The sequence below is a fragment of the Eriocheir sinensis genome, chromosome 9 (genome assembly GCF_024679095.1).
Source record: "Eriocheir sinensis breed Jianghai 21 chromosome 9, ASM2467909v1, whole genome shotgun sequence".
In the NCBI taxonomy this organism is placed as follows: domain Eukaryota; kingdom Metazoa; phylum Arthropoda; class Malacostraca; order Decapoda; family Varunidae; genus Eriocheir; species Eriocheir sinensis.
This window is the reverse complement of record NC_066517.1, coordinates 17691455-17711370: the sequence shown is the minus strand read 5'-3', so window position 1 is coordinate 17711370 and position 19916 is coordinate 17691455. Positions and strand designations below refer to the sequence as shown.

The 19916-nt window shown below is 45.2% G+C and overlaps 1 protein-coding gene across 3 annotated transcripts; it reads left to right on the top strand.

The window, feature by feature from the left end:
- The first annotated feature begins 3566 nt into the window (after positions 1-3566).
- On the top strand, positions 3567-18374 carry LOC126996051 (calcium-activated chloride channel regulator 1-like). Of its 3 annotated transcripts, none has more exons than XM_050856080.1 (19): positions 3567-3734; positions 4572-4709; positions 5943-6096; positions 6862-7033; positions 7905-8022; positions 8598-8722; positions 9202-9405; positions 10049-10184; positions 10474-10610; positions 10822-10981; positions 11561-11722; positions 12218-12328; positions 12481-12581; positions 13432-13585; positions 14082-14190; positions 14815-14915; positions 15735-15867; positions 16253-16475; positions 16789-18374. In XM_050856080.1, the coding sequence occupies exons 1-19, from the start codon at positions 3594-3596 to the stop codon at positions 17006-17008; spliced, it is 2799 nt and encodes a 932-aa protein (XP_050712037.1). In that variant the 5' UTR covers positions 3567-3593; the 3' UTR covers positions 17009-18374. The 3 variants fall into 3 exon arrangements, with proteins under 3 accessions (XP_050712037.1, XP_050712035.1, XP_050712038.1); XM_050856078.1 differs by having other exon boundaries at positions 11516-11722; XM_050856081.1 differs by lacking the exons at positions 3567-3734; positions 4572-4709; positions 6862-7033 and having other exon boundaries at positions 5957-6096; positions 11516-11722.
- The last annotated feature ends 1542 nt before the right edge of the window (positions 18375-19916 follow it).

Sequence of the window (19916 nt, the reverse complement as noted above, 5' to 3'; positions counted from 1 at the left end):
CCCCGCCCCCGCCCCGATTTCGACTCCCTTCCCCCCCACCCCGCCCCCGCCCCGATTTCGACTCCCTTCCCCCCCCCCCTCGCCCCCCCTCTCCTCGTTTGATTTGCTTGCTCTCCTTCACTTGTGTTGCAGGAATGTGTGTAAATAATCGTGCCTTTGTATTCCTTCGTCTGATGTTTGCAAAATTGTTTAGTTATCGCATGCTTGTATTTTTTTTAGTGTGTATGTTTGTGTGTGTGTGTGTGTGTGTGTGTGTGTGTGTGTGTGTGTGTTCTTACCTAATTGTACTTTCCTAATTGTATTTTCACAGCATTGAGTCAAGCTCGTTTCTCCCGTCTCTTGACATCAGTTCATCACACTTTTCTTTAAAACTATGAATATTTTTGACACAACTTCTTCCGGTAGCGCGTTCCATTTATCTATCGCTCTATCCGGGAAACTGTACTTTTTAACATTTTTCTTTAGCCTTTTCTTGTATAGCTTTTTGCTGTGTTCTCTTAAGAATGATTGACTAGGTATTACGTATTCACTTACATCATTCAACACATTTATACAACATGATCATGTCCCCTCTCCCTCTTCTTTCTGTGAGGGTAGGCAGTTGTAGTTTCTTCAGTCTTTCCTCATAGCTGAGATCTCTTAGACTTGGTGCCGACCTCGTGGCTGCTCTTTGTAAGTAATTCACCACGGCCTGATCGCGAGTTGGACTCGTAATCCCCAGCAGGTACCCTCCCGACAGAGCAAGTGCTCATTTAGTCGATCTCTGGGTACTGCCAGGACCTCACACACCACAAACCCCATCCCCCTTGCTCGAGGGAGGACAGTAACCACTCCTAGTCAACTGAAAGAATCCGGCCTGAGCGGGCTCGAACCGCCGCCCTCTCAGACCGTAAAGCCTGGCAGCGCAGCGCTCTACCAGTTGCGCCACGAAGAGGTGTGTGTGTGTGTGTGTGTGTGTGTGTGTGTGTATTTACCTAGTTGTATTTACCCAGTTGTAGTTTTACAGGGCCTGGCCTTTACGCTCGTGTGGTCCCGTCTCCGTATCTGCATGTGTGTGTGTGTGTGTGTGTGTGTGTGTGTGTGTGTGTGTGTGTGTGTGTGTGTGTGTGTGCGCGTGTGCGTGTGTTTGTGTGTGTGTCGTACCGTAATAAAGCCTTAATGTATTTTTCATGGCGGGAACAAGAGTCAGGGAAGGGAGTGAACTTTCTGCCATTTGTTATCGTTCCTCTCTTCTTTCTTTGTCTTTCTCCTCTCCTATTTTTTTACGCCTGTCTGTCACCTGATGAGCAAGACGAATGGTGGGCGGCGCGCAAGAGAACGATCAATAAGAGAGTCATGTTTCGAGGTCGACTTTATTTTTCTTTAACGTTACTGATTTCATATTCTTTGCAGTGACGTAACTCAAAATATCAACACCACAGAATGATATCGTATTCAGCAGCGACCGTTTATGATTGCCAAATACCTATGATGAAGAAAAAATCACAATGGTCCAACTTGCAATCAATAAGTCATAGAATGTAAAGATATTTGTCAATTTCACGTCTCCACAAGTCATGATTCACAGGTACTTATAGTGAAAAAGATAACTCACGATGGTCCAACTTACGGTCACTTAATTGAAAAATAGTATCAAGATTCTTTGTTATGTACACAAGTTTGTTATTTACACGCGTACTGTCAGGTGAGAACACATACCATCACGATTTCAGTTTTTGTCGAATGGAAAGGTTAAGAGTTCAAAGAGATGGCGAAACACACGCAGTTCCAAGCCATAGCGGGAATAAAAGTTGTCTAGTTTTTTGCACCGTCACAAAAACTCGTCTACATCGTGTGTCATTGAAACTTTTTTACGACTCCATATTTTTCCTCTCTTGGCCCGGGGAGTACGCGTGTGTTGTGAGAAATGAGGACAGAGAAAGGACGAACACGGAGAGGAAAAAGGAAGAAGGATGAGACAGAAGGAGAGTAATGAGGAACAATGTGCGATAGAAATGAGAAACAAGGAATAACGAGAAAGGAGAGAGGAGGTAAATGAAGGGAATGTGTGTGAGGAAGGAGAAGCGAAAACAAGGAAATGGGAAAGAGAGGGAAAGGATGTGCGCGAGGAATAAGAAACAAAGAAGAAGAAAAAAAGAGAAAGAAAAGGAGGTAAACGTCGAAATGTGTGTGTAAGGAGAAACGAAAGCAAGAAAATGGAAGAGAGGGAAAGGATCTGTATGAGGAATAAGAATCTAGGAATAAGACGAAAGAAGAGAGAAGGAAGAGGCAACTGTGGAAATAGGTGTCAGGAAAGAGGAACAAAAACAGGGAAAACAAAAGGACGTGGGGAAAGAAAACGAGGAATGAAGACACACATGCAGGAGTAACTATTTTTTTCCTGCCCTCATTCCTGGAACCTCTCTCACCCTCATACACAGAGAAGATGAGAGGAGGAGAATTTCATGTGTAAAACTAATTCCTCTTTCTCGTGACGCTAGTCCTTCTCTATTAAGGGATTTGAACATACCTTTTATCTGTATGTATGAGTGTGTGTGTGTATAGGGGGTGGGGCGAGTGCGTGCGTGTGTGTGTTGCGTGCGCGGTATCATCATTACAACGTGTTACTCAGGGTTTTTGGCGAGTCTCCGCACATTTCTTCCCCGGTCAAGGCGCGCTGTAATCCCCACACGAGACAGGGAGTTTATTGCCGCTGCGGGTTGGCGTTTCTCGTCTCTGAAATGTACGAGGGAAGGCCGTCACTCTGGGGACTCGTCTCGCGGGGAATGTCACGCGAATGTATTGTAAACTAACACAGGCTCAGGGGCTTATGCTGCGGAGTTGAGCACGAAGGCCACACGTAGCAGTAGTGTATGTCCCGACCTTCATATACTTACTTAATAATAACAAACAGCGAAGGGAAAAAATAAAAACAATTTGGATTTTCAGTGCGAGTTAAAAACAGGTATAAAAATGAATAGCGATGTTTGGTTTTTTTGTTTTGTTTTCTTTTTTTTCTTTTTTCATACTCGAACGCATACCATTTCAATTCTCGACCTCCTGGAAGTCAAGAGTTGCTTCGCTGTTTATTTTTCTGCGCTCCATAGTGACGCTACTATTGTGTGTGTGTGTATGTATGTGAGAGTATATGTGTGTGTGTGTGTGTGTGTGTGTGTGTGTGTGTGTGTGTGTGTGTGTGTCTGTGTCTGTGTCTGTGTCTGTGTCTGTCTCTGTGTCTCTGTGTGAGTGTGAGTGTGAGTGTGAGTGTGTCTCTGTGTCTCTGTGGCTCTGTGGCTCTGTGGTTCTGTGGCTCTGTGTGTCTGTGAGTGTGAGTGTGAGTGTGGGTGTGTGTGTGTGTGTGTGTGTGTATTTACACCATAGTTCCTCATCGATTTCTGCAGCAACACAAGTCTTCGCGTGTGTAACGAGGGCGTTTAGTGCATACGATTGACGTGTGTGTGTGTGTGTGTGTGTGTCTGTCAATCTGTCTGTCCGTGTGCCGTCTATGTCAACTTTCCAAGTTTGTTTATCTTTCTAATCTTGTCGTGTTTGTTCGTTGCAGCATGTGGCAGGTGGCGAGGCGGATGGGCGTGGCGGCGGTGGTGGGGGCGGTGATGGTGGCGGCGGCGGGGATGGAGGAGCAGGAGCAGGGGGGCATCACAGTGGAGGACAACGGGTACAGGAACGTTTTGGTCGCTGTTTCCCAGAACGTGAGCGAGGAGGAGTCAGGCGAGAGTATAGTAAATGACATAAAGGTGAGTCAACGAAATACTAAAAAGAATCAATACATGTACTCTATATACACGTGGATAGGGAAGAGAGTTACAACCATATCTTTAAACACTTCAGCCCCCAATCACACCTACTTGACAAGGCTTTCGTAGGTTTTATGGGTATTTCCATGGGTGCTTTTATGGCCCTGGTGGTAGTCTGATCCTTCTTCTGTACCATGAACCTAAAAAAACACTTATTAGAATCCAGTTTAATCTTCGTCTGGGGCTTTGAAAACAGTCGATGCGAGGGGCGGATGCGTCTGAAAATACCAACCTTAAACTGTTATTGAATCTAAAGGCAGGATCATAGAGACTCGAACCAGAAACATTAAGTATATGGATGACAAGAAGGCTTTCCTCTCTAAATCTATCTGTCTACCTACCTACTTATCTATCTATCTGTCCATCTATAACGCTATCTCTCTATCTATCTATCTCTATATCCCTTCCAATAGTGTAGTTATATGGTCTGTACTTGGCCAGGAATTCAGTCTAGAGTGGGCCATGTATGTTCACCTGGCGATATTGATTCTCTTTTGTGTCTGTGTCCTTACCTGCGGGCTGTACACTAGACAAACTGACCAGCCTCACGAATAGACGTATAACAAGGACAAAACGACAAAGGTGTGTATGCCTGACAAACCCACCGCCACACTAACGTCTCCTCCCACGAACAAACTCATTAACTAACCAGCCAAGGATACGCCTTTACTGGAGCAATCATCATCATCTGGCGTGTGTACCTTTCAGCCCAATTAATTAACCTTCCCACCTGATTAGCTTCACCTGGCCTGGCTGATGGGATTGGTTCACCCGCAGGAGGCGATGACGGCGCTCTCGCAAACTATGTTGCGGGCGACTCAGCGGAGACTCTACGTAGCGGAAGTGACCATCCTGCTACCCATCACCTGGCGGAACACACAGCAGTACCAGGAGGCAACCACGGAGACGTACTTGGTGAGGGGGAGCTTCTCTTTCAAGGTCACCGGAGTCACGATTTATTTTTAGACGCCACACCTGTTTCCGGTAGATACGGATAAACAAGACTAAGAGACAGAGTGTATTGCGACATGTCCTCTCCCTTCTCCTCCTCCTCCCCCTCTCCTTTGTCTCCCATCCCCATCCTTCACCCCTTATCACCTTGTTTATTATGTACCAGGACTTACCCACATTAGGTTATTATATATCCTAAACCTCTCCTCGTTACTTCTTTCGTTCATCTTATTATCACTTTTTTTATCTCTTACGCTTCTCTCTCTCTATTTATCTCTCTCTCCTCTCCTCTCTCTCTCTCTCTCTCTCTCTCTCCTCTCTCTCTCTCTCTCTCTCTCTCTCTCTCTCTCTCTCTCTCTCTCTCTCTCTCTCTCTCTCTCTCTCTCTCTCTCTCTCTCTCTCTCTCTCTCTCTCTCTCTCTCTCTCTCTCTCTCTCTCTCTCTCTCTCTCTCTCTCTCTCTCTCTCTCTCTCTCTCTCTCTCTCTCTCTCTCTCTCTCTCTCTCTTCTCTCTCTCTCTCTCTCTCTCTCTCTCTCTCTCTCTCTCTCTTAATCTCCCTCCCTTCCTCCCTCCCTCCCTCACTCACTCATTCACTCCTTCGCCCTCGTCCCAAAGCCCCAATTTTCCTTCTTCACCTTTTAGCACCTTGATTTACCTGGATTCACCTTTGCATGCATCCTAAACTCACCTGTTACTTGTTTATCTTTAGCGGGAGTCTTCTCATCACTGGCTTAAAACTTTACTCTATCATCATTATTATTCTCCGTAACGTTTATCCTCTCTATCCTACCTAGCCTCATTATCTTGTTTCACTATTTCATTTTTCTCTTCATCCTTTCCTTTCCTAACATTTTTCCCTTTTACGTCTTATTACTAGCTTATCTTTTCTTCTTTCCTCTTTATTTTCCGATTTTCTCTTAATTTGTATTCATCTTATACTCTCTACTTCTTTCACAATATTTATTCCTCTTCTTTTCTCTACTTCTGTACGTTTTTTCTCTTCCGCTTTCTTACTTTCATTTCTCTTCGCTATCGTTCATCTCACATTTCATCTTTTTTGTCGCATATTCCTCCTTTACCCTCTACTTTTATTCCTCCTCTTCTCTCTACTTCTGCACCCTCTTTCTCTTCCCACACTTCATCCTTCCCTCGCATTTCCTTTCAAACCATTCACTGTTTACTTTTGTCTCCCCTTCAGAATAGCAAGGTACGAGTGTTGCCCCCAAATCCAATCTACGGTGACCAGCCCTTCACGGTACAGCCAGGGGGGTGCGGGGAGCCCGGCCTGTACCTCCACCTCACCCCACGGTACCTGGGAGATGGGGATGTGGCGTGCAGGTGGGGTGACAAAGGTGAGTGCAAGTAGTGGTGGTGGTGGATGTAAGGTTGGTTAGGTGGGGTTTTTTTCTATTGTGTAAGGAGGTGTTAGTGTTGGTGATCCAAGGTGTTAGTGTTGAAGGGAGTAGTAGTAGTAGTAGTAGTAGTAGTTGTAGTAGTAGTAGTAGTAGTAGTAGTAGTGGTGGTTGTAGTAGTAGTAGTAGTAGTAGTAGTAATAATAGTAGTAGTAGAAATAGAAGTACATCCATTTAATTATACCTAGTAACTACACCAGTGCGACGGAGATGAGCACCAAGACCACGCGCAGCTATACCGTATGCCCTATGAAACACGGCCTAAAATGCACTATACCCCCAGCATGTAGAGTGAAAGGATGTACACTACGTTAACATAAGCAAAAGTGTGGGATGTATAAATGTAACTCACAATAGGATACTTATTCCATTACATCGCCTACTATACAAGCTAAGGATATTATCTATACACTTATTTCCCTTTTTTTCATCACTCACGAGCTATTTTTTTATGCGGTATCAACCTCCTCTCTATATCCTCACTTTAACCACCAGCTCAGGCACTACGGTCACTAACATCGCAATAACAGTCCTTCCTCGCACTGTTGTTGCCGATAGTCTCGTCACCACAGTAACCAGGGACACTTTATTTGCATGTTTAAAGCCGCTCGATACGGGGACAATGATGACAAAGTGACAGTAATATTCTCTGTGTGTGCATGTGCGTGTGTGTGTGTGTGTGTGTGTGTGTGTGTGTGGCTACAGGCAAAGCGTTGATGAGGGAGTGGGCGCGGTTGAGGTGGGGTGTGTTTGAAGAGCATGGATACAAGTCCGATCCCGTCTTCCCCGCTTACTACTGGCACGCCGCGGGGGTCCAGGATGAGCCGCGCCTCGTCCCCAACCACTGCACCGATGAACCTGTCCTCGGCAAGTTCGTGTGAGTAGTGATGACAGCAAGGTTTTCTGGGCGAGTTTTGGAGTTGTAATGGAGGCAGTGGTGGCTGTGTTGTATTGTTGTAGTAAATTGTGTTGTTGTTTTGGTTGGTTTTGATTAGTATTGTGACTGTTATTATTATTTTCTTCCATCATCATCATTATTATCATCACCAGTAGTAGTAGTAGTAGTTGTAGTAGTTGTAGTAGAGGTATTTTTTGTGTGTGTTTTTGTTCTTCTCTCCTTCCCTCCTTTTCATCTTTCCTCTTTTAATTCCTATCTTTTTTCTTCCTTTCGTTATTACTATCCCCCCACATTGCTTTTTATCTTCTCTTTTTTCATTCATATATGCTCTCCTTTCCTCGCTCCTGTCTTCCCGTCCTTCCTTCTTTCTTTAATTCCTTATTTCATAGTTTCATCCTTTCTTTCCTTCATCCGTCAGTCATCCCTTCATTACACCATTTCAGTTATACCTTTCTTTTTCATTCACGTTCTCCCTCCTTTTCTCCTGCTACTTCTTTTTCCCCTCCTCGCTTCCATCCCTTCCATCCCTTTCTTCAATCATCTTATGCATACCCTCCCTTCTTCATTCTCTTTCTCCTGCTCTTTCTCCCACCACTCCTCCTTTCCCTTCTCTCTTCCATTTCTTACATCCCTTTTTCCACCATCTAATTAAGACCCTCCCTTCTTCACCCCCTTCCTCCTTCTCTTTCTCCCACCATTCCCTCTTTCCCTTCTCTCTTCCATTCCTTACATCCCTTTTTCCACCATCTAATTAAGACCCTCCCTTCTTCACCCCCTTCCTCCTTCTCTTTCTCCCACCATTCCCTCTTTCCCTCCTCGCTTCCGCCCCTTACTCCACCTATCGCCACAGCAAGTCGAACACCAGCAAGGAATGCCAGATGACCAAAGAAGATGAGGAGTGCCACTTCGAGCCCCAGTACCTGCAGAACGCCACCTCTTCACTTATGGGCAACCACCACCTCTCCAGTGTGAGTAGTAGTAGTAGTAGTAGTAGTAGTAGTAGTAGTAGTAGTATTGTCTCAAGTGAAGTGTTCCTCTGACGCCTAGATAACGTTTGTAGGTCCTCTTCTGATTTGTTGGATACTTATCTCACTCTCGTGTATGTTGTCTTTTAATCTCACATGCTATCGTGCTACATGTTGATGTGTTATGTGCTGGGGCCCCGCGGTGTTCGCATGTCCATCACGGGAGTCGCTGAGTAATGTAAACGTGGTTGTCTGTGTCCGTAGAGTTTACCGCATCGCAGCCTGGGTAACGATCCGTCTGCAACACACTGGTTTCCTTTTAGGCATTGGATAGTTGGCGGTTATCTGGTGGAAATCTTGCCAAACAATCTGCTTATCAGTCGTATGATGTTAAATGTGGCAGAGGATTTACTGAGACTTGAACTAAGTGTTAACATTTTGTGTATCAGTGTCATAAAAAAACTGTCCATTTTTTTTATAAGAAGCTAGCAAAGGCAAATAATTTAGGGACATATATACTTCCCCTCAGCAATGCACCTTCGCCTCACGCCTCCTTACACACACACACACACACACAGGTCCATTCGTTTTGTGACTCCGCTGAAAGGACTCACAACAATATCGCCCCAACCCGCCACAACCTCAAATGTGGACAACCCGTGTGGGACGTGATGAATCTCCACCGAGACTTCATGGGAAACAGGTGAGTCATCCTCCAGGAAGGTGTTATGTTATCAACAGGACCTGCGATTAACAGTTAAATTTTGTTACCATCCCCGGCTTTGTTTACACCTTTCATCTGTTTTATCTTCTCTTCTGTGTTCATTCTACTGTTATACTCTTTCTTTTCCTGGTTATTTCTCTGTTTTTTATAGAGAACTTTTCTATTCATTCAATTACCCCTTCTGATAGCTCTCCTTCCCACCTTCCTTCCTTCCTTGCCATCGTTATATGTATGTTCCTTCTTAATCATATGTGCTACTTTAAATCCTTCTCTCTCTTATCTACTTATATTCACTTCATCTACTATATTTTTTGTTATATCTGTTCTCGTCACTTAATTTTTTCTACCTTGATTCTTCCCTGTCCCTACTTTTCCCTGTTCTTAGTTTTTTTATCTCTTCGTAATCCATCTCCTCCACCTTGACTATACTCGTTCCCTTCTCCTCCTCTCGTCCTCAGCACCGTGGCCAATGAGTTCCCCGTGGCGCCTCGCTTCACCGTGGTTCGCGAAGTTGCCGCCAAGTACGTGGTGGCGCTGGAGACGACGCCGGTTGTGTTGGGGAGCACGGGGAGGAAGATGCTGACGCAGGTGACGGCTGGATTGAGGCACTGGCTGAGGGAGGAGGTGGCTAACGAGAGCTATGTGGGCGTGGTGGAGTTTGGGTGAGTAGATCCTGGTCATTATCACCTGTATCGTAAGTTCTTCTTCAGTCAGCCAGACCCTATTTCCTACAAGCTTTCTATATATGAGCCACTCTTACGGGTTATGGTGGCTACATCCAGCTTACTTTTTTTTTAGTTAGTAATAATACGGCGGAAACAAGCCAAGAAAATATTAATTGTAGGAAGTGAGCAATGTGGAATTATAAGATGGTGAAAAGTAGTTTAGAGGTTGCCGTTTTTTTTTTTTTTAGGTGGTATTTATTGGTAGAGGGCTTGGAATACGGCAGTTAGCCCCTGAATTTGTTGTTGTTATTCTCAACACGAAGACTTTAGTGCCCACTCTGTCATCACGGGGCCAGAGCTGGACTGCGTAATGTTACATGAAGCTTGAGAAATACTAAGCATAACTTGAGGATAACATCAGGATCATTGTCTTAGCGTAAACTTTCATATATACATCCAAATTAACTTTTGTGAGGTTTACATTATAGACTAAGACTTCCTAATACTTAAATACCTCTGAACATGTTACTTAGATATGTCTTTGGCTATGTTCTGCGATGAATACTGAACTTTTGTAATGTAAACTGCCGTTGGTATTAGGTGACAACTTACAAACTCACACACCCCGTTCACACCGCAGCATAATGGACAACTTGAAGAAGTCACTAACACGAGTAGGGAACAGCTCGCGCGACGCCCTCCTGGCCACCCTTGACTCCCAGGAACAGATACCCGGGAAGCCCTGCTACATATGTGCCCTCCGCTACGCCATGCAGGTGAGGGAGGTATTATTATTGGTAGTAGTTTGTGGTACTTTTATTGGTAGTAGTAGTAGTAGTAGTAGTAGGAGGAGGAGGAGGAGGAGGAAGAGGAAATAAGAGATCAATGTGAAAAGTACAGCTTACGAAACGAAAAAAAAAAGTTATCTCAAACGGAAAAGAAATTGAAGAACTAGTATTAACACAGTCCTTCCTTCTCTTCCATTCCCTTCCCTTCCCTTCCCTTCCCTTCCCTTCCCTTCCCTTCCCTTCCCTTCCCTTCCCTTCCCTTCTCATCGCCCTTCAGATCCTGGGGAGAAATCGCAACAACTCCGTCATTCTCCTCGTGGCCAGCGGGCAGGAACCTTACGAACGCGCCCACTCCGAGGACATTCTGGAGGAGATAAAGATAAACCGGATACGCCTTCTCTGCCTCGTGTTCAGGTAGGGCAAGATACAGAGGGGGACCAGGGTGGGATGCTGGCTCAAAATGTTTCTACTTGCGCATGACTTCAGTATCAGTAAACCGCCAGAAGGTATGATTCAGAGGTCAGTCACTCAAGACCTATACGTTCCTCAAACTGCGCTCTATCTCTGCTTTCTACGCTACTTCTTATGAAGTGATATGTGTTTTACATTTCGCCGCCCCATGCAGTGAGGATGGCCCGGGGAGCGAACACCTGCGTGAGGCGACTTCCAGGACTGGAGGGAGAATGTTCAATCTAACAACTGGTCGTGAGAGCGAGGTGGTGGAGGAGTATCTGCGGGAGGCTCTGCGCTCACAACCCCGCACGCCCAGCGCAGTCAGGATGCTGGTGAGTGTGTGTGGAAGAAAGGGAGTTGCAGGCGAGGGGGCTTGGAGGACGGGCATGAGGGGAAGTATATGGGCCTTCTCCGGTTTTTCATTTCAGTTTTTAAGAATCAAATGAATGAGTGTTCTAAAATTTCTTTTCATCGATAAACCTGCATCACTACACACCAGTAAACATATCTCAACTCAGCAGTATATGTTCCTATGTGAGGGGGCTTGGAGGGGGCGAGGTCTGCCTGTGTACGGGGGGGTGGGGGGGGGGTATGTGTGTGTGGAGGGGTTTGTGGAAGGGATAAGATACGCTATAGGAATGTTATATTTTTTTACCAAAATGTATTACACACTTATAGCGAAACTGTGCCTGCTTTTTTCGCTCCTCGACGTGTTATAAGCTATTTCCATGCCAGATATATCCTCCCTCTTCCAAGTGCCACATTCCAAGTCCGTGCCACTTTCTTTAATTAAAAATATCAACTAAATATAAAAGAGACAAGAAAAGGGACTTGACAGATCTCATACTAAATGATTCTCTCGTCAGATACAACAGTCCCACATCCCCAGTTCAAATAGGCTCCTAAACCAGACCTTCGCCTTGGACGCCGGACTAGACACGGACCTCAACTTTACTCTTACGCCAGTCTTACTCGCGACGGTGCCTTACCTCGTTAGTCCTTCCGGACAGCGAATCAACACTAAACTATCTTCAAACTCCGACCACTATTCCATCCGCGTGGCCAACCCAGAGGTAAGGAAAAGGGCCAAGAGAAAAGTAATGGTGCCGAGTAAGAAAGCAGAGGAAGGTTAAAGAGGGAAGTGAAGAGAATGACCGTGGTTCTAAAAGATGGAAACACGAACAGGAAAAGGAAAATAAAGGTGTGTAGTGGAAGATAGCGAGAGACTAGTTAAGAGTTTAGAAAGAAAATTAGACGTGATGTAATGATAAATGGTTTTGAACAGTAGGAGAAAGGGTGGAGAAGAGGGTAGTGTGTTTAGTGAAGGTATGATCAGAACGGAGAAGGTTAGAATACTAGATATGGGGGAAAAGAATCATTAGGAGAGAGCATTACTCGGTCTGTTGAGGCTTAGTTTAGTAAGGTGGAGAGGGAGGAGAAAGAAGGGTGTCTTGCTACTAACCAACATAATTGCTATACTGATGACGAAATTTGATATGCTACTGTTGATACTACTACTACTACTACTACTACTACTACTACTACTACTACTACTACTACTTCGACAGACGGGACTTTGGTTCTGGGAGGTGGGACTTCTTACATACAGTCGTAATGTCATCTCCGTCATCATCACGGCGCGAACCAACAACTCGGTCCCGCTGCAGGTGGAGGCGTGGGTGAGTGTGTGCCTGTGTGTGTGTGTGTGTGTGTGTGTGTGTGTGTGTGTGTGTGTGTGTGTGTAGGGAGGTAATGGTGAAATAATAATTGATGGTGATAGGTATGCGAATAGTGGCGGTGGTGGTGGTGGTGATGATAACAATTCCAACAGGCCAACACACGAGGCGGAATGCGGAGCCTCATTCGGTCCCACCTGATCCTCTTCGCCCGCGTCAGGAGGCACGAGGCGCCCGTCACCAACGCCACAGTGAGGTAAGAACACTAAGGGTCGTATTACAAGACATCGCCACCCTAGAACACATATTTGACAAGGCTTTCGTAGGATTTGTGGGCATTTCCAGGAGTAGTTTTATGACCCTGGTGGTGGTATGAGTCTTCTTCTGTACCATGAACCTGAAGAAACACTCATTAGAACTAAACTGACCCCCTCTTTACACATATTTGACAAGGCTTTCGTAGGATTTGTGGGCATTTCCAGGCGTAGTTTTATGACCCTGTTGGTGGTATGAGTCTTCTTCTGTACCGTGAACCTGAAGAAACACTCATTAGAACCCGACTGACCCCCTCTTTACACATATTTGACAAATGACCCTGTTGGTGGTATAAGTCTTCTTCTGTACCGTGAACATTTGTGGGCATTTCAGGCGTAGTTTGACCTTTAAAAATAGGTGATGTGAGAAGCGAGAATGTTTTATAATACCAACCTAAGAACACGTGATTGCTCCCTTTACTCCAGTGACTTCTTTCCTTTTATAAAATTTCACCGAACGAATCTTGCACCCTCACTCTACCACGGGTGTTTGAACTTGATATCTCCCTCCCCTTCCCTCAGCTATTTCCCTGTCGGTCTTATGTTCGTATTTTCAAACGCTTTCGGCTCTCACAATTAATGTCTCCTAAGCTTACAAAGGGGATCAAGTCGGATTCTCATAAGTAATCTTCACATACATGGTACAGAAGCCTTGTCACACTACCACCGGACTTATAAAACTATTGCCCATGGAAATACCCACAACCTCTATGAAAGCCTTACCAAATGTAGGTGTGCAAGACCCGAAATGTTTAAAAATACTGGCCTCCGTCTTCCACCTTCCCCCCACAGGGCCCTCGTCAGCTACGGCACACCCCAAGCAACCCCGCAGGAGGTGTTTCTGCTGGACATCGGGGCCGGGGCGGACGGGGTGGCCGGGGACGGGATCTACTCGCGCCACTTCACTAACTTCACCAAGACCGGCTGGTACTATGTCAAGATCGAGGTAAGAGGGTGAGTAGGTAGTAGTAGTGGTGGTGGTCGTGATAGTAGCAGCAGCAATAGTAGTAGTAGTAGTAGTAGTGGTAGTAGTAGTAGTAGTAGTAGTAGTAGTAGTAGTAGTAGTAGTAGTAGTAGTAGTGGTAGTAGTAGTAGTAGTAGTGGTGGTAGTAGTAGTAGTAGTAGTAGTAGTAGTAGTAGTAGTAATATAAATAGAAATATAAGTATAAATAGTAATAGTAATAGTAATACTAGTAGTAGTGGTAGTAGTAGTAGTAGTTGAAATAATAATCGTATATTTTGTTCAAATTAACTAATCCCCTCCCTCTTTTAAGTTGCACATTATTAGCCAATTATAAAAGAAATCACTACCACCACTATTACTACTACTACTACTACTACTACTATTACTACTACTGCTGCTACTGCTATTACTGACGCTAATACTAATAATAATGATAATAACAATAATATTTTTTCCATCTTTCTTCCTTTTCCTTCAGGTTTTCGGCGACAACTCTACGCGCTACAAAAAGGACTCTTTCCAGCACCCCTCCCTGCAGGACTTCCGCTACTCCTCCTTCGCCGGCTGCCCCGAACCGTCCGCGGAAGGTTTGCGTTCATGCCTAAAAAGGAGTCGTGACCTGATCCTCGTATACGCTGTGACTTTCATTTGTTGTTTGCTTTCTTTTTTCTTGTTGATTTCTTTTAGATTAGGATTTCTTGCTGTTCTTTTCTTTATTTATTTTGTTATTTGTTCGTGTCAGTGTCTTTAATAATCTTCCGCAGTTTTTTTTTTTAAGTGAAAGTCTTTTGTTTTGTTTTGGCTTTGTTGTTGTTTGGTTAGAGGTAGATTTTTTTTTTTTTTTTTACCTTTTTGATGTTATTTTGTTTCCTTCGAAGGGTGTTTGTTTGCACTTCATATTTTCTTTATACTGGTTGGTTCGTTTGGATATGGTTTGTTATTTTAGGGGTTAGTCGGTTTTTGCCATTTCAGTTTCTAGGCGGTGGTTTGTTATTTCACTTGTTAGACTGTTGTACACATTGGTCGCAGTACAACATTGCAAAGGCGACATCGATCCATCTTTCCTCCTCCTAAATTGCTTTGACTTTTACTAAACTTTCCGTCGACGGTTTTGATGAGGCTGACTGACTTGTACTCCTCGACTTTATGCTTTGACTCTTTCCTCTCGTCCTCCTCCTCCCAATCCTCCTCTTCCTCCTTCTTCTTCTCAGACCCGGCAACCCTGTGCTGCGGGAGAGCGGTGCCTTCCAACCCTGAGCACGAGGAAAAGACTGGTCCCTTCAACCGCACCGTCCTCCTGGGATCATTCTGGGTACGTTGCGTGGGCCGGTGGTGTGTTGTGAACCTCCCGACACTCACACCTTACGCTCTTATACTCCTCTCTTATGCTCCTCATACTTTATACTCTTATGCTTCTTGATGCTCATGTTATTCAAAGGTTTATAGTATTGTGGAGAGGGTGAAGTCCTTATGCTTCAAACATTCAGGGCTTTTATGTATTTTTAACTCAATGATATCAACTAGACGAGGACCTAACTACTCTCTTCTTGTTTATTTATTTATTTATTTTTGGCTATATTTTTGTTGTTCCTCATTTACTTATTTTTACAGCATTTTTTTCATGTCCGTCATTTACCACTTCAGCTAGACTTTCTTTTTCTTCCTTTTTTTGTCGTTTTTGTATTTATTTTGACATTCTTATCTTATTTTCTTGTCTCGTTTACTTCATCTTAGCGACTTTTTTTTTGTTCTTTTTTTGTCTCACTTATTTCAAATTCACTCTCTTCTCTTATCCTTTTTTTTCCAGTCTGTCATTTATTCTAACTTGGCGACCTTCTTTTTCTTGTCTTCTTGTCTCTCAACCTGGCTTTCTTTTCTTCTTTCCTGCTTGTCGTTTGCTTCAACTTGACGACCTTCTTTTTTCTTTTTTTCTTGACTCATCTACATCAACTTGTCTTTCTTTTTCTTTATTGCCCGTCATTTACTTGAACATGGCGACCTATTTATTCTCCCTCATCTCCTCGTCTCTCATGCACTTTCTGGCCAGTGTTCGCTCTATTCACTCATTGTTTCTGCGGATGAATGTCTCGGTACAGCAGCAGCGCGGCGTCTGATCTCTTCCCTCCTGCAGTTCGAGAGCAACGAGGGGACCAATTTTCCCCTCCCTCCGAGCCGCGTGGAGGACCTGCGGGTGGTGAAGGCGTACACGAGCCGCCTTGCCCTGGTCTGGACGGCACCGGGCGGGGAACTTGACCAGGGGAACGGTAAATTAGGCTGCTCTTTCACTGGAGCTCACGTTAAGTGTAGTAGTGGTGGTAGTACGGTTGGTGGTGATGGTAGTCGTAGTAGTAGTAGTAGTAGTAGTAGTAGTAGCAGTGGTAGTAGAGTTGGTGGTGATGGTAGTAGTAACAGTAGTAGTAGTAGTGGTTGTAGTAGTAAAGTATTGTTCTTCCTTCGATTAATCAAGAATGGAACAGTGCAAAGAATAAACGACGCCTCCACATTGAATCACACCCAATGCCAGTTATCAGTTATCTACACCCTCTGTCAGTCATTAAATACACTCACACGAACACACAACCCCCTTCCACACACCCACACACACACATACCCACACACACACCACTCACACGCACCGTTTTCTTCCAGTCACAAGTTACCAGTTCCTCCTAACGACCCACTTCAGCAGCATGCCCGATAACCCGCTCCTCCGCCTCACCTACCCCAAGGACAACGCGACCAACTCCACAACTCTCCTCCGCCTCCCCTTCGGCCACCCCGCCAACTTCACCCTCGACCTGCCCACAACGCTGTTCGAGAAGCGCCTGTACTTCCTCGCCCTCAGGAGCAAGAACAAGGCCGGGGAAACTAGGTGAGGAGATGAGAAAAGTGCTTCGTTGTGTCTCCATGTCTGTGGGTCTTATAACATATCGATCCTCAAGTACACACATTAGACAAGGATTTCGTAGGAGTTTTGAGCATTTCCAGAGGTACTTTTATGCCCCTCGTGGTAGTCTGATCCTTCTTCTGTATAATGAACGTGAAAAAAACACTCATGAAAACCCGAATAACCTCCTTTCCGGGCTTTGGGAATAGTTGACGTAAGAGATGGAAACGTCTGAGCATACCAACCTGCTGTGTGTTTGGTTAATTTATTCACTTTTCTCCTTTTCTCCCCTCAACAGCGAGCTTTCTAACGTGGTGAGGCTGGTGCTCGTGAAAAAGCCTGCGGAGAACGACAACAAGGGCAACACGACAGGGGGGGATGGGTCCGAGGTGGAGGGCGGGAGGGGAGGAGGAGGACCCAGCCTGCCACTCACCTCGTTGTCGGAGTCGGGGATAGGATGGGATGACGTGGCGTACGTATGTGTGTTGATATTCTTCTTGCTCACGTGTATGTGGTGAGGGGAGGAGCATGTGAGTGGGTGCTTCTTAGGGCCAAATAAACCAAGGAGAATAAGCCCACCACTCGCTGTTCCTACAACATTAAATAGTCATTAGATCTGCATAATAGGGTTGATGTAATGTGTTAGTGTGCTTAGGACAAACGAACTGTGTTATGAGAGAGAGACTATGTATGTTTTTATGCACAACACGACTCCTGACGCATGAAACTCGTAGAAAAGTAAGTAGTAGTAGTAGTAGAAGTAGTAATAGAGGGGTGAGAGTAATAGTAGATTCGTCACGTTAAGTTGTGTAGGAAGTGTAAAATAAAAAGTGATGAAAGGTAATCGTAAGCCAAACCAAGTGAGAGAAAAAGTGTGATGAAATTCCTTACCTCTTGGTGCCACGTTTAATTAACCACTCTCCCAGGCCTTGAGGAGGGTCCGGTAACTCTCCTCCCTCTTGGCCAGTGAGTACGATGCCCTCCCCAACCTTCGACTTTTCCATCACCGCGAAGTACAAGATAAAAAAAAGTACAAGATAAAAAGTGTGTATGGTCGGGGGGAGTTTGAGAGTATTTGAGGCGTCACTGTTGTTTCTTGGTGTAACAGGATGGGGTGAAAACAAGAACGACCCTTTCCTATTGTGTCATTGTGTTGTGTATGTCTGCCTTATCTATTTAGTATATCTGCCTTGCCATCCCGTTTCTTCAGCAATGCATGTACGTACGTGTGTGTGTAACTATGTGTCTTTCAAGTGTAACGTCCAGTACCTCGAAGTAGCATTGTGAAGTGTACTATAGTCTGTTCACTAAGTCCGACCCAAGCTGACAACAAGCGTGTTTGCAACCTGAGTGCTGATTGGCTACTGCTATGGCTCCGAAGTTTTCTTTAACCTCTGTTTGTGTTTACCTCACGCAGCACATTCTCCTAACCTGCACTGTGCTTACGAACACGCTTAGGTTAATATTGTCAGCTTGGGTCAGACTTAAGTGAACAGACTATAGTGTAGCGATCCTTCACAGCCACATCAGCCAGGTAGAGATGAAGCTGTATTGTCATGTCGTTGTTGTTGATGTGTATTATTTTTCATATCCGTGTCTGCTCATGGAGAGAACTGTTTGGGTCCATATCAGTTGTATTTTCCTTTGATGTCCTTTCATGGATCTCAATAATAATAAGAGTAATAACAATAAGGTGATGGTTCTCCTCTCCGCCGCGGCTCAACAAGCATCAGTGTCTTGACGAGGCCGCCAGTGCGTGATGTTCTACCGTGAATCTCGTCTGTGTCAGCACGATGGGCGGAAATATTTGTAACTGTTTAGGATTGGCGTCTATTTTGTTCACGTGATTCTCAATACCAACATACAAACACACCATCTTTTCATTGTCCTTCATTGTTCAGTGCGCGTCAAACAAGCTGCTAAGTACAGATGAAACGAGTTCGAATCACCGTTGCCAGATTATCGTACTCGGAGCATCACATTTATAGCGTCTTCCATTTAGCGTAACCCGTTTTTGGGTCGTGATCTGTAGAGTCCCTTATAGAGTGGACGTCATTATTGGCCCTGTTTTCGCCGCGCTTTTCAAACGCTAGCACACACTCTCGCGGCGAAAACAAGGTCAATAATGGCGTCCAAATCTTAAGTTGTCGGGACTCTATCTATCAAGGGACTCTACAGATCACGACCCAGAAACGGGTTACGCTAAATGGAAGAGGCTATTACCAGCTTCTCCCACATAATTATCACCAGCAAACTTGAATAATAAACCATTTCAACAATAACTACAAATTGAATCTCGTTATTGTGGCTCAGGAAACAGTTTTTGGAATGGAAATCGGGAAATATGAGAAACTCAGTACGACAACCTGGCAACGTTGGTTCGGATACATTTTCGAGGCTTCTGAAACAGCCGTGCGCGTAAGGTCTCCCGCTACAGCATAAAGCTCCCGAAAAGCATCCTTATACGCATCAGGTAAGACTCTGTGATCTTATGAACCTTTCTTCCCCTGGCTCCAGACTCTTCCTCTGAGCAGTGACGCGAGAGAGGGCGAAGGAGGAGAACGCCGCGAGACATCTGCACGACTCTACCCAATCATGGTAAGGAGTTTGACGGTTCACAGATGCGATAATTTGCAAGACGAGAGAGGAGAGACAAGGATGGACGCGTCGTAAGGCATGGGGGGTGGGAGAGGTTGGCTTGAGGAGGCAGAAAGTAGGAAGAAAGATAAAGATGGAACGGGTAGTTTGATTGTTCACAGACTCCATTATTTACATGACGAGAGAGAAGGGAGAAGGAGGCGTCGTGAGGCTACTGGCTAGGGAGAAGGTGGGTGTGGATGCTGGTAGTGGACGTGGAGAGAGAGAGAGAGAGAGAGAGAGAGAGAGAGAGAGAGAGAGAGAGAGGCTGAACGGAAGGAGAGTTTGATGGCTCACAGACGCGATAACTTGCATGACGGGAGAAACGGATGCGTTGTAAGGTTATTGGCTGGGGGAGAGACAGACTGGGGATGCTGGTAGTGGACGAGGAGGGAGTGAGATATATATAGAGAGGGAGGGGGAGGGACATTGAAAGGAGGAGAAGTTTGATAGCTCACAAACACGATAACTTGCATGACGGGAGAAACGAATGCGTTGTAAAGCTACTGGCTAGGGGAGAGGTTGGCTGGGGATGGTGGTAGTGGACGAGGAGAGAGTGGGATATATAGAGAGGGAGGGGGAGGCAGATTGAAAGGAGGGAAAGTTTGATAGCTCACAGACACGATAACTTGCATGACGGGAGAAACGAATGCGTTGTAAGGCTACTGGCTGGGGGAGAGGTTGGCTGGGGATGCTGGTAGAGGACGCTGAGAGGTAAAGGAAGAGGGGAGGGGTGGAGGGAGGGTTTGAAAGTTAACAGATACGATAATTTTAGCATGACGAAAGAGG